A 13,580-nucleotide genomic window follows, 5' to 3' on the forward strand; every position below is an offset into this window, starting at 1 on the left:
GGGGGGGGGGGGGTCCCAACTATTTTGCTGCAATTTATTAAATGGGGTTAGCGGGAGCAAAAAATTTGCAAAAAATGCAATGCGTGGTTTACGTTTGGCACTTAAAGTACATAAGGATATGCAATAAACAATTTATCCTTTATAACTTTATTACCTTATATCTACACTAATGTATATAAAATAATAATCTATATCTTTACAGAATAATTATAATGTAGAATGGAGACAATATATAGTACAGAAAGAACGAAGAAAATATTATTGTAGCAGATAAGACAACTGAGATTCAAAGATGAGTGAGTAACGGTTCACAATACACAAATAAACACACATTACAATTCCAGTGGGCAAAAACAAAGAACGTCCTAAAAACATTTTTGGTAATAAAGGTCAAAAAACGTAATTAACATTTCTTGTATAGCTGCTTTTATGGAAAATACGTTCTAATAACATCCAGTGTTTTAAGGATGTTTCGAGAATTTTCATATAGAACGTTAGACGTTTTTATAACGTTCTGGAGTCTAACATACGTTTTTAAAACGTTTTAATGACGTTTTTGCGAATTTTGGACCCACTGGGTTATCATGGAACGATAACCTACAGAATTCCCACTAATCCACAAGCCAAACGATTTCCAGCATCACCAGTTTCCAAAGAGAGTGTGGTATTGCCTTTTCCAAGGTCATCCTTCTTTTCGTGGATTACGAAAGAACGACCGATAATGCTGTTTGGTCCACACAAAGAAATTATATTGTCGGTTATGTTTATGCTTGCGATGCCCTTTTCGTCGGCTTTAATGTTACCAAGATCTCCTACATGTCGTACGGTATCTTCTGGTGCTCCATGACTAACCTGTTTTTACAAAAAAATTTAATTTAATTTTTTCTGAAAAAAGATCTTCTCTTTTCGCTTCGCTGGGAATCGAGCCACAGAACTTTCGATTGCCGTTTGGGTGCTTTCCCATTAAGCTACTAGAGAGATCGAGAGAAGAATCCTTTTTTAGAAACAAATGCATTATTTTCCCATATGTTGTAGCCAATTTTTTTAAGAAATCTGTATTATCATCAGAAAACAAACGAAGTTTTTTTTAGACAAAATTTTGTTAAAAAAGATTCTTCTCTCGTTCTCTCTAGTTGCTTAATGGAAAAGCACTTGACCGGCAATCAGAAGTTCTATGGTTTGAATACTATCGGAGCGAAAAGAGTAGGTCTTTTAGAAAAAAATTATATTACTAAAAAATATGACTAAGAATGTGTTATTTAAATTAAAGAAAAGATTTGCGTCTTTTTGTTTTGTATAAAAAATTTGGTTAATATTGTATTAAACAAAAAATTTGACTTCTTTTTTAATTTTTAAAAGTGCAATTTTCTAAGGGTTCTTATATTTATCAAAAAAGGTCTCATATATTTAAAATGCATATAAATAATATCCAATTGCCGAGAATAATGAAAAATAAATTACTTTTTAATAAATAACTTTATGAAAAAAGTGTTCTTTCTCAAAATCGAAATTATTTATCTCATTAAAATATAGTTTTTTTTTATCTTAAAGAAATTATTGATTCATTACGATTAATTGAAAATAGTTCCTATTTGGAAATTGTTCAAACAAATTCACAATTCGGAAGACCCGACGTTATGATACTTTTCAAATTAAAAAAAAAAATTAATTATTTAAACAATATTCAGAAACCAATTGATTTTAAGCTATGTTTCAACAAATAGGATCAATCTTTGTTAAGATTCTTAGCAAATTTAGAATACTTTCTTAATAATTTAAAAAAAATTTATAAACAGATTCGTAGTTTGTCAAGTTTTAAAAAAATGCTCAATTTAATTAAGGATTGAGTAAAATACACATTTTAAAAAAAGGAAAAGTCAAATTTGAATTTTATTCAGCTTGAAACAAAGAAACATGCGATTATTCTGCATCTTCCCAACATTTTTGTCGTTATTTAGAACTTTTTGGGATATGGTAAAAAATTAAGCTTTGTTAAAAATAAAAATCTTAGAAAAAATGGTAATTCTGAAAAGTTAGTTAAGAAAAAATAAATTTAAAATATTGCTAAGTAAAAAATTCGAAAAATTTTTTCCCGAAAATTCAAACAAACATCTTTTTTAAATTTAGAAATCTTTAATTGGAAAAAAAGTCCAAATTGAATAAATAGTTTAGGCTAAAAATTTATTTGGCCACAAACTACCTATTACTTATTTTAAATAAAAAAAAAATGAGTTATACAATTTTTTAAACCAGTTTTTTCAGTTTTTGGTGAAAATTGATATCTTTAAAATAATATTTCTTCGAAATGTGTCTTTTTTGTTTGAAAACTCTTCTTCTTTTCTAGAAACCTCATCTTTTTTTAGTTTATGAAAATAATTTTTTTATTAAATATAACTTTTTCTTTTAAAAATTAAAATCCTTTATTGCTAAAAAATCATTTTTTCAGTTGAATCTTGAAAATTATTTTTTTTTTAAATTCATCATTTAATATAAAAACTTATTTCATTGGTTGACAATTTATCTACTTAATTGAAAATTTAGTTATTGTTTGTTAAGAATGCAACTAATTGTTTAAAAATTAATGTTTTGGTTCACGATTCAACTAATTTGTTAAAAATTCGCCTTTCAGTTTAATTAAACAGGTTGAAAAATGATTCTTTTCTTATAAAAATTATTTTTTTAAAGGGAAAATTTGACAGTTCCTTTTTTGATCAAAAAATATGTTTTTAGTTGAAAACTCGTCTTTTTTAGTAAAAAAAAAATAATTCTTTTTATGGTACCTTATCCTTTTTAGTTAAAAATTTAACTATTTCTTTAAAAATTCGCGTTGTTTGGTATAATTGAACTGATTGAAAATTCGCGTTTTTTTTTGTTAAAAATGAATTTTTTGAAATCGAAAATTTTACTATACCATTTTTAGTTGAAAAACATTTTTGTTCGTAAAAGATTCAAATATTAATAATTCTCTTAAAATTTAACGGTTTTTTTTAAGCAAATAGCGGGTTTAAAGTTCAACTAATTAAAAATTTTTTTGTTTTAAGATTCACCGTTTTATTTTAATATATTTTAGTTAAAAAAAATATCATTTTCAGTTGAAAATTCAACTATTTGGTTAAAGATTTAAGTGTTTTCTTAAAAATCCTATCTTCGTGATTTCATATTTTTTATTTGAAAAATTAACTATGTGGTTTGAAGTTCAACCAATTCTTTTTTTAAATACAATTTTTTGTGGTTCGCAATTCATAGTTTTAGTTAAAAATTCATATTCTGTGGTTGAAACTTGAAATATTTGGTATAAAATTCATATACTTGACTTCAAAATTAAGAAATTTCGTAAAAAATCATTAAATGTAATTGAAAATCAACTTTTTTGAAGAAAATTGACTATTTATTTAAAAATGCAACTATTTGTTTCAAAATTTATCTTTCTCAGTTGAAGATTGAACTAAATAGTTAAAAATTTATATTTTAAAAGCTTTATATTTTTAGTAGAAAATTTAAGTTTTAGTTAGAAAATCGTCTTTTTTGGTTGACTTAAACTGGTTGATTTTTTTATCGATAGTTAAACTATTTATTTGAGGATTCACCTGTTTTGTATAACTAAGGTTACTTAGAAGACTCTAATAAAGAATCATTACATAGAAAACGCATCAACTATGATCCAGGATGTTATCGTGAGGAGTGCGGCTAAAATGTGTGGTACTGCGGTTGTAGGGAGAATGTCTGGTTATGAGTGAGGGAATAATGAAATTCAGACCCCCGACAAAGTAAAGAAAAAAGCACATAAAAGAAGGTTGAAATTCACAGGCATTAGCGATGAGGAGAGAAATAGACTTTGAAATAATTATAGACAAGAAAAAAGAAAAGTAAAACTACTAATCAAGGAAAGTAAAGATAAAATCGAATCAGAAGAAGAGGAGAAAATTTAGAGCAATTTTGAACAAATCAAAGAACTGTTTTATAAATAGGTATTTATCAATATGATAGGAGGTAAAAGTGCAGAGCATGAAAATTTAACTATTTTGATGCAAAAAATTTCTTTTTTGCCTAAAACTTCAAGTAATTAGTTTTTAACCGTAATTCGCCTTTTAGGTTGAAAATTTATCTTTCCATATTAAAATTTCAACTACTCGGTAGAGAATTATACTATTTTGAGAATCTACAGAAAAGATGCGAAAAGTGCGAAAAGATGTTAAAATAGGATGAAAAATCGTATAGAAGAGGCAACTTAGGAGACTCTAATAAAAAATAAAGACATAGAGCGTGCTTTAACTATGATCCGGGATGTCATTGTCAAGAGTGCGATTAAAGTGTGTGGTGTTGCGGTTGTAGGAAGAATGTCTGGTAACGCGTAGTTGAAGAATGATATCCAAGCAGCCGTCCAAGAGAAGAAAGAAGGGTATAATAGAAAGCTAAACATCACAAGCCTTAGAAATAATGATAGAAATAGACTTAAGATGACTACAGTCATAAAAAGAGGATACTAAAACTACTAGTCTAGGAAATTAAATATAAAATCGAAATGAAATAACAGAAAAAAATGAAAGACGAGTTTAATTGAAGCAAGAAAGTGTTTTATGAATAGGCAATTAATATAAATGATGGTTGAAGTGCAGAGTTAGTCAGCTTGAGAAATAGCAAACAGTGAAATGTGACATGATATAGACGGGATACTAGAAGCAATCAAATTGTTGAAATTTTTTTTTTTGCTTTTCTTCTTCTTCGAAAATGCGAATCGATTTTAAAAATAAGACAAAAAATTGTATAGATGAAGCGGCTTAGAATAATCTTTAAAACAATAAAGGCATAGGGCGCGCATCAAATATGATCCAAGATTCCATTGTTAGGAGTGCGACTAAAATGTGTGGTACTGCGGCTGTAGGAAGAATGTTTGGTGATGTGTGGTGAACTGATAAAATCCAACAGAAATTCCTCTTTTTAGTTCAAAAATTCATCTCTTTTGGTAGAGAATGATTTACGTTAACAAAATTTAAAGGAATTCATTCCCCTATTTAGCCCCCTACTTTCTTCATGAATCTTTCTACTTCCGCGGTTTTTTAAGAATTTGGAACTACGTTACTTTTCGTAGTTTATGAACGAGCCCTATGATGCTTCTCTTTTCATAAAACTTACTTTGTCAGGATTAAAATGTTTTCCAGTGGATGCACAACCTCCACTTAGATCTCCTTTTTCATGAACGTGGAATCCGTGAAGACCAGGATCAAGACCCACAGCGGTCCCCGTTATTGTTACTGGTCCATTCGCAACGCTTTGTGTAATAAGTAGCTTTCCAGTGACATTATTTTTGGCGACATCATTTGGTACCAACAAAACCACAGCATTCAATTCCTAAGAATTTTTATAAATTAATATCCGTAAAACGCATAACAAATACATTAAATAAATATTTAAAAAAGAAAATATAGAAGCAACCAAATACTGGTGGTTTAGAAAACTTGATTTTTAAACGGTTTAGTGATTTTTTTTTGTAAAAAGTATACATCGTCTAAAAATATCCGCAAGGAGTGGTAGGCCTTAAAGTTTTTAAGTCTCTTGCATACTTTTTTTTTAAGAATTCAACTTTTTTCAAAAGTCCCGAATACAAAAATTCGCGAGATCTTATAATATTGCCGAATTCAAAAATTTTCGAATAATAAAACTTCCGCTAGTTTTTAATATTACAGAATTTAAAAATTTCCGAATACAAAAATTTGCGACAAAAAATTTCGGAATTGTAAAATTCTTGAATTTTATCGATGGAAATAGTTGCTTCTTAATCAATATTATTTGTTCAAAATACAATAACCAAACATTTTTGTCAAGGAAATAATTTTCTGATGTTCAAAAATTGTCGAAATTATTTTTTGAGTTCAAAATAACAATAATTATATAAAAATGTTATATAGCATACATTTAAAAACACGTGTGCCTCGAACGAAAAAGAAAATCTCCCGAAATTGTTTTCCAAACCTTATAATATTTTTCAAACAAACTTTGCAGGATACCATTCAGCACTGATTTATCTCGAACTTTGAAAAAAAAAATTTTTTTAATAAATACCCCGGTCTTTGAAAACATTTTTTTTAAATGCTATGCACATTTTAAAACCAAATTTGTATTGTATTCGGTGTTTTCACTCACCCCCAGAAATAATAATAATAATAAATGTATTACAATAATATAATGATCATGTAGTTATTTAATAATAATAATAATAGAATAATATTATTATAAAATAGTTACATGGTAGAAAATTACGCAAATTATAAAATTTACCGAAATATAAAAATATTGACTTGAAAATTTTTCAAATAATAAATTCAGTGAATAATTTATAATATTGATGAATTTGAAAATTTCCTAATAATAAAATTTCCGACCGAAGATTTCAAAACAAAATTATTTTGAATCTATATCTTTATAATTATTGCTTAAACTGACAAAAAAATAATTTAAAAAATATATTTTAAAAGATACTGCATTGAGTTTCTTTATAATTATTGTGATTTTAAATTTGAAAAAAAAAATTTTATTACATTGAATATAACAAAGTAATTTTTCTTTGATCAAGATATTTGATTATATGCATATTTAATAAAAAACAAATATTGCATTTAAAAAATTCTTTAATGTTTAAGTTCCAATTTTATAGTTTCGTAATGTTCTGTTTCTAATATTTTCTTTTTCAGGAATAATCTTTTCAATTTTTATTTGCCTTTATTTAACACTACAGTTGTTATTTTTTATAAACAACTTTTCTTTTTTTTATTACTTTTTGTATTCTAAATGGTAAATAAGTCTCAGATATAATTTAAAATTAATTATCGGGTAATTATTGAAAAATAAACCAAAAAGCCTCCAGAGATTTGTAAACGAAAATAAGTAGACTCTGATAAAATTACAGGGCATCAACCACGAAGTAGTATAAGGAGACCCCACTCCCGGAAAACTTGGACGCGTGAATTCGGATTTAGTTAGTTTTCATCACTCGTAGCGCCTCTTGCGGAGAAATGTGAAACCGAGAACATTCTCAAAATTCTCTGATTTTTCCGTGACTAATTTTTCAATTCAAATCTTTAATATTCTGATACCAACATTTTAATCTCGTTATATTTTTAATATATCATATTTTATAAACGGAATAAAACAATATTACATATACAAATTTAGGATTTTCAAATTTTTAAATTTATTTCAAACAAAAAAATGTCTTTTCCACTATAAAAGATCGCTTTTTAAACAAAATTCTGGAATATTTAACAAATTAATTAAATTTTAAACATAGTAGTTGAATATTCAACCTAACAAGACAAATTCCCAACGAAAAAGTGTCATTAGTTACAAAAAGAATTTTAAAACCAAAAAGACGAATTTCTTACAAATAAAGATTTTGCAGTCAAAAAATAAATAAAATTTTAATCTAAATTATTGAACCTCCAAGCCAAAAGACAAATTGAAAATTAAATTTTCAAACAAACAATATGACTTTTAAACCACAAATTAATTTCCCACGAAACTGATGCATTTTTACCCAACAAAAATGAAATCACAAACTAAATAATTATTTCCACCAAAAAAGGCTAATTTTCAAATGAAAAATATAAATCTTAAAAAAAATTGAAGTGACATTTTCTGTTAACAAATTCATTTTAAACCAGAAAAAGATTTTTCCAATCAACAGTTAAGCCTTTAATCAAGAAAATAAATTGTTAACAGTGTAGTTTAACTTTTACCTAAGTAGTTGGATTTTCAACTTAAAATATAAATCTTTAATAAAAAAGTGATTTACTAAAAAAGTGATGCAATTAGATCTTTTAAACAAATTAGTTAAATACTCAAGCAAAGAAGAATTATTTTTAACCAAAAAGATGCATTTTCATTTTTAAAAAAATTGAATTTCTTATATAATAGATAAAGTTTCAAACCAAAAAGGATGACTTTTTATCAAAATAGTTGAATTCTCTACCAAATAGTTGCATTTCTTTCCAAAAAATATTAAATTTTGTAGTGAAACAGATGAATTTGTAATAAGAATATCAAATTTTTCTATAAATGTAACTTTCATCCAGAAAATATTTTAGTTCATTTTTAACACCAAAATATAAATTTTCAACAAAAAGTGCATTTTTGACGAAATAGTGAAATTTTCAAGAAACCAGAATTTTCAAGAAAAATAGAATTTTCAACCAAAAACTATGAATTTTTAACAAAAAAAAATTAAATTTCCAACCAAACAATTACATTTTTATAAAAAATATGACATTTTTCTTCAAACAGATTTATTTTTAATTGAATAAAAAAAAACTCATTTTAAAAAGATAGTTGAATTTTCATCCAGAAAATATTTCAGTTCTGTTTTCAACACCCGAAAATTATATTTAAACAGTAGCATTTTCAACCGAAATTTATGACTTTTCAACAAACCTGTTAAATTTTTAATGAAACAGTTGAATTTTTATTTAAGAAAGATTAAATTTCTCAGATAAAGGATAAATAAACAAAAAAAACGTTTAAACAATAGTTAAATTTTAATCCAAAGAATATTCCAGTTCACTTTTTAACACCAAAATAAAAATTGTAAACAATTTATAAACCAAATTTATTTCTGTTATAAAAAATTATGAAATTTTCAACCAAATAATAAAATTTATAACTAAAAGGATGATCTTCAGAAGAAAGTTTTTGCAAATTTTCAATATTCTAATCTGAAAATATTAACGTTTTTAACTTGTTCTATTTTCGAAATTTGATTATTAATATATTCATATTCGAGATTCTTTAATTCAAAATAAGATTGTTCAATTTTATACGCCTTGAATGAGAATCAAATGATACAATTTGAACTACTTTCTAATAAAATTGTCCATTTAAAAAAAAATTATCATTTGAAATTTTTCAATTTGGAACACTTTTAATTAGAAATAATACAGTTTTAATTCCTTTGAATTATAATGATCGAATTCTAGAAATTGTTTTTAAAAAATATTTCATTTTTAACTTGTTCAATTTTCTAAATTTTCTTATAATCTTAAATTATTGAAATTCTTGATTCTTATATTTAAAATAAAATTTTCTTATTTTGTAAGCTTTAAATTAGAAATTATGCCATTTCCAAAAGTTTTTAATAAGAATGTCTGATTTTTTAAATGAATTTAAATGTGTAGAATTTCTAACGTATTTACTTAGAAATAATACAATTTGTAAAACTTCTATTTCTACATTTTTCCGCAAGAGGCGCTGCGAACGATGCCAACTAACTAAATCCGAATCAATTTACCCCGAATATATCGGCAATTACCCCCGTTGACAGAGACTTCTCGTTTTCTATGAATTTAAAATTCAAATATGTTATAAAGTATATAAACAAATTCTTATATAATTTTCTAGAAAATATTCGCGGCCACTTTTTCAGTCAGGATGCTGCTTACTTTTGCGGCATCGATAATGCTGGAAGATTTGACATTTTGCGGTTAAAAAGATAGACGAAGGAAAGGCAAATATTGCTTTTTTGTGAATTGCATCAGACTGTGGTTCTATTTCAAAAAGACATTTCTAAATGTGAATGTTGACGCTACCACAATCACTTTAAGTGATTATAAAATTTCGCTATTAAATAAAGTAAGATATAAACAATTTTACAAATAATTAATGTAAATGATAACTTGCCTCGGCAATCGCCACCGCAGCTATTGCTACTACAATTGAGATTACTTTAATCATGGTGAGAAATCTGAAACAATCATTTGAGATGGAAGTTAAAATTAAAATATGGATTTTGGTTTTCGAAGAATTTTTTCTTTCATTATTCTTCTTTGTGTAATTACAATTCATTTTGGGTCAATTTAATTCTGTACCAATTAAAATTAAATTATTATTATTATTAATTTTATTAAATTTTCCTAATAGGAAAGGAAATGATAAATAATTTATATTTCTAAAAAATTTTAATTTTTAAAAAGCATCGTTTTTACCAAATTTAATTTTATATATTTTATTCTACAATTTGAGTTTAAAATGGTTTAGTATCAATTAAAAGAATTAAGCTTGAATTAAAATAAAAAAAGTGAATTAAATAATTATAATTGAATTTAAATGAAAAAAAAAATTAAAAAGAATTAAAATCTTGAGTTTAGTGCCTCTATTTAAGAAATAGAAAAATTTCAAAAATCTTTTTTTTTTGCTATTTATGAATCAATATATTCAGATTATTGCATTTCCAAACCGGAAAGGAAATGATTTAAGGTATTTGTTGAGCCAAAAGTTAGATATCTGAAAAAATATATTTTTCTAAATCGTTAGAAAAAAATGTTTAAGGCCAGATGTTTCTAATTATTAATATATATAATATAAATAATAATATATAAATATTACTTAGTTATTTCAAAAATTGGAAACAGTACTGTTGTAGAGAATATTTTCCCGAAAAAATTAGCCTTCATTTATTAAAATGCAATCTTTTTTTTAATTGATAAGAAGCGAAGGTCAGAAAAGATTTAATTGCAAAAAATATGGTTTAAATGAATGGGTTTTTCTTTGTGAATTTTAAAACCTTTTATAAAAAATAATGATTTTTATTTAAAATGGCATCAGTTATAATATTTTGATTCTTAAAATCATAGAAAAACTTTTTTTCAGATATCTGACTTTTGACACGACAACTATCTTAAAACAATATACATTTTTTATTTTAAATAACTAAGGTAAAAATTATTTTACCTCAATTAAAAGAACTATCAAAAATATTCATGAGCAAACTTTGAAGATTGGAACGAACTTTGAGTTAGTGCGTCTATTTGAAAAATAAAAACAAAATTTTAATGTTTTTTTTTCAACCAATTTATCTAGATTATAACATTTTCCAAATAGGAAAAGAAATTATAAAAAAATTATATACGTTGCGGAGATTGTTGTTATTTAAAAAAAGAACTTCTTCGCTTAAAATTGAAATAAAAAGATTTATTTTGAAACCTTGAGATTAGTGCTTCTGTTTGAAAAATACAACAATTCTGAAATCATTTTTTTATGAGCCAAGAAATGAGGATTATTACATTTTATAAATAGGAAAAAGAACTATAAAAAAGATATATTTCTTAAAATTGAATTAAAAATGGTTTGGCTTAAATTTGCCTTAATATTTTTAATGACAAAAGAATTTACCCCAAAATCATTTACTTTTTTCAAATTTTTTTCAAAATACTTTAAATTTTTTTGAATATTATCCTGAAATTTCGATTTTTCTTTTTTATAATTGACTGTAAAGCTTCCAGGTGTAACATTTTACTGCGCAATTTTTATTTTGACCTAACGGAAATTGGTTATTTAACAACAAACTTGCAACTTTTTGTTGCCAAACTTTTCCATGAAATCATTTCTTCTAAGACTTTGAAATTCATTAAAGAAGGTCAGAAATCAATGTAAAAACTAATTATAAATAATTTATAAGTGGGTTCGAGTAACAAAAGATTTTGTAATAATGTTATGAACAAATTAATTAACAAGTCATTTTTTCGTGATTTGCAATGATTAGCTAATTTTGACCCATAGCTTTTGTATCAGGTATCTCAGATAATAATGTGCCCTTAAAATAAGTTGGGAATAGCTCATGATTGACCAATATTTAAACAATTTTTATAAACAAATGCACATTTTGACCATTTTTTGATGAAAAGGCTTGATTTTTTTGCGAAATCGACTTGAAATGTTTTTCCTAAGACTTCTAGCTATCATATTTTTCATAGTGACCAATAAATGTTAATGATTTAAACAACTTTTATAAACAAATGCATATTTTGACCATTTAATGATGAAAAGGCTTGATTTTTTTGCGGAATCAACTTAAAATGTTTTGCCTGAGACTCCTTACTATTATATTTTTAATAGTGACAAATTTTATTCATTTAAACAATTTTTATAAATAAATGCACATTTTGACCATTTTTTTATGAAAAGGGTTGATTTTTCACGGAATTTATTCGAAACATCTTGCAAAAGAATCTAGGCTATCATATTTTTAATATTGACAGAAAATGATTATTACTCAGCAATTTTCATAAACAAATACACATTCTGACCATATTTTTATGAATAGATTTAATTTTTTTCGAAATCAATGCGAAATATCTTAGAAAAGAATCCTTGCTGTCATATTTTATATAGTGACCGGATATATGACAGCAAGCATCATAGAATGGTTACAATGTGCATTTAGGAAAAAGGAAAAATCTTAGGAAAAAGATTTTAAGTCGATTTCGCAAAAAAAATCAAGCCTTTTCATAAAAAAAAATGGTAAAAACGTCCATTTGTTTATAAAAACTGTTTACTTAATTAACATTTATTGATCACTATAAAAAACATGATAACAAAGAGTCTTGGGCTAAATATCTTAAGTCGATCCCGCAAAAAAACAAGCCTTTTTATTTAAAAAATTGTCAAGATGTGCATTTATTTATAAGAATTGTTTAAATAATTGCAAATCATTAGCTATTCTTAACTTATTGTGAGCGCACGCCAATGTCTGAGATACTTTATACAAAAGCTACGGGTTAAAATTAGCTAATTATTGTGAATCGCAAAAAATTACTTTTGTTAATTAATTTGTTTATAACATCATGAAATAATTGTTTGTTACTCTCAACTACTGATAAATTATGTTTATTTAGTTTTTAAATTGATTTATGACTGTTTTTAATTAATTTTGAAGTCTTAGAAGAAATGGTATCATGGAAAAGTTTAGCAACAAAAAGTTGTAAGTTTATTGTTAAATAAAAAATTTCCATTAGGTCAAAATAAAAACTAAAAAGTTAAATGTTATACCTTGAAGTCTTACGGTCAATTCTAAAAAAGAAAAATTAAAATCCGTTAAGAATTGCACTAAAAGTCGATTTTTGTCCAAAAAATGTGCTTTTTCTTCCACTATAAATAAAATAATTAAGAAAGTCACAGGTAAAGAACGGTATCAAAGATTAGGTCGAAACACTAAAAAAATGGATGAAGATTTAAAACCCGGACTTACTGTGTAGCGGATGAGGATATCGAAGATTTTGAAGCGGAAAAATAATGAAGGATTGCTGATCTCGATGAATCCCGTAACTGAGAGCGAAAAAAATGGAGGGAGTTTAAGAATGAACAAAACTGGAAGAAGCTCGAATAAGCGAATGATAAAATTGACTTATGCTAACGTGATCGAAAATGTCAAGAGACGACAGGGTTTTGAGCGGGACGCGGAGGCTCCCGACGGCAGTGAGAGCGGTGTCTAGCGCTCTGATTGGCCGAACGGTCGCAATGAAGTCGCAGCCGAACGGTGGGGACTGCTGCCCAGTGATCCCAGATCTGAAACGAGATGCGGTCCAATACTATGACAGGGCTATGTCCGTGTGAATATAGTAGGAGACGCTGTAAATGACTGAGTTGCGCGCGCAACCCATTTCTCCTCTTCTGAATTTGAAAACTCGAAGATTCACGATTGCCGGTCGGATCAATTCGGCGATTCTATTTATATATCTATCTGCTGACTGCTTTGAAATAAATTCAGGAGATTGGGATTTTAATATTTCCAGATTTCGATGCGGACGATTCTCATG

General features: G+C 26.1%; 1 protein-coding gene across 3 annotated transcripts in view; it reads right to left on the reverse strand.

Moving 5' to 3' along the window:
- Positions 1–238: 238 nt before the first annotated feature.
- Positions 239–13,580, reverse strand: part of LOC117178250 (superoxide dismutase [Cu-Zn], chloroplastic-like) — a 64,243-nt gene continuing 50,901 nt past the window's right edge. For 2 of the 3 annotated variants that reach the window (XM_033369591.1, XM_033369593.1), the window contains exons 2-4: positions 9,667–9,730; positions 5,134–5,349; positions 239–852 (exon numbers count right to left, since the gene is read on the reverse strand). In XM_033369591.1, coding sequence (XP_033225482.1) covers positions 598–852; positions 5,134–5,349; positions 9,667–9,720 — 525 coding nt within the window. In that variant the 5' untranslated portion in view covers positions 9,721–9,730 and the 3' untranslated portion in view covers positions 239–597. Of the gene's footprint in view, positions 853–5,133; positions 5,350–9,666; positions 9,731–13,012; positions 13,090–13,580 lie in introns of those variants that run through there. The other variant, XM_033369592.1, reaches the window with a different exon arrangement.

Source organism: Belonocnema kinseyi, chromosome 8 (genome assembly GCF_010883055.1).
Source record: "Belonocnema kinseyi isolate 2016_QV_RU_SX_M_011 chromosome 8, B_treatae_v1, whole genome shotgun sequence".
NCBI classification, from domain to species: domain Eukaryota; kingdom Metazoa; phylum Arthropoda; class Insecta; order Hymenoptera; family Cynipidae; genus Belonocnema; species Belonocnema kinseyi.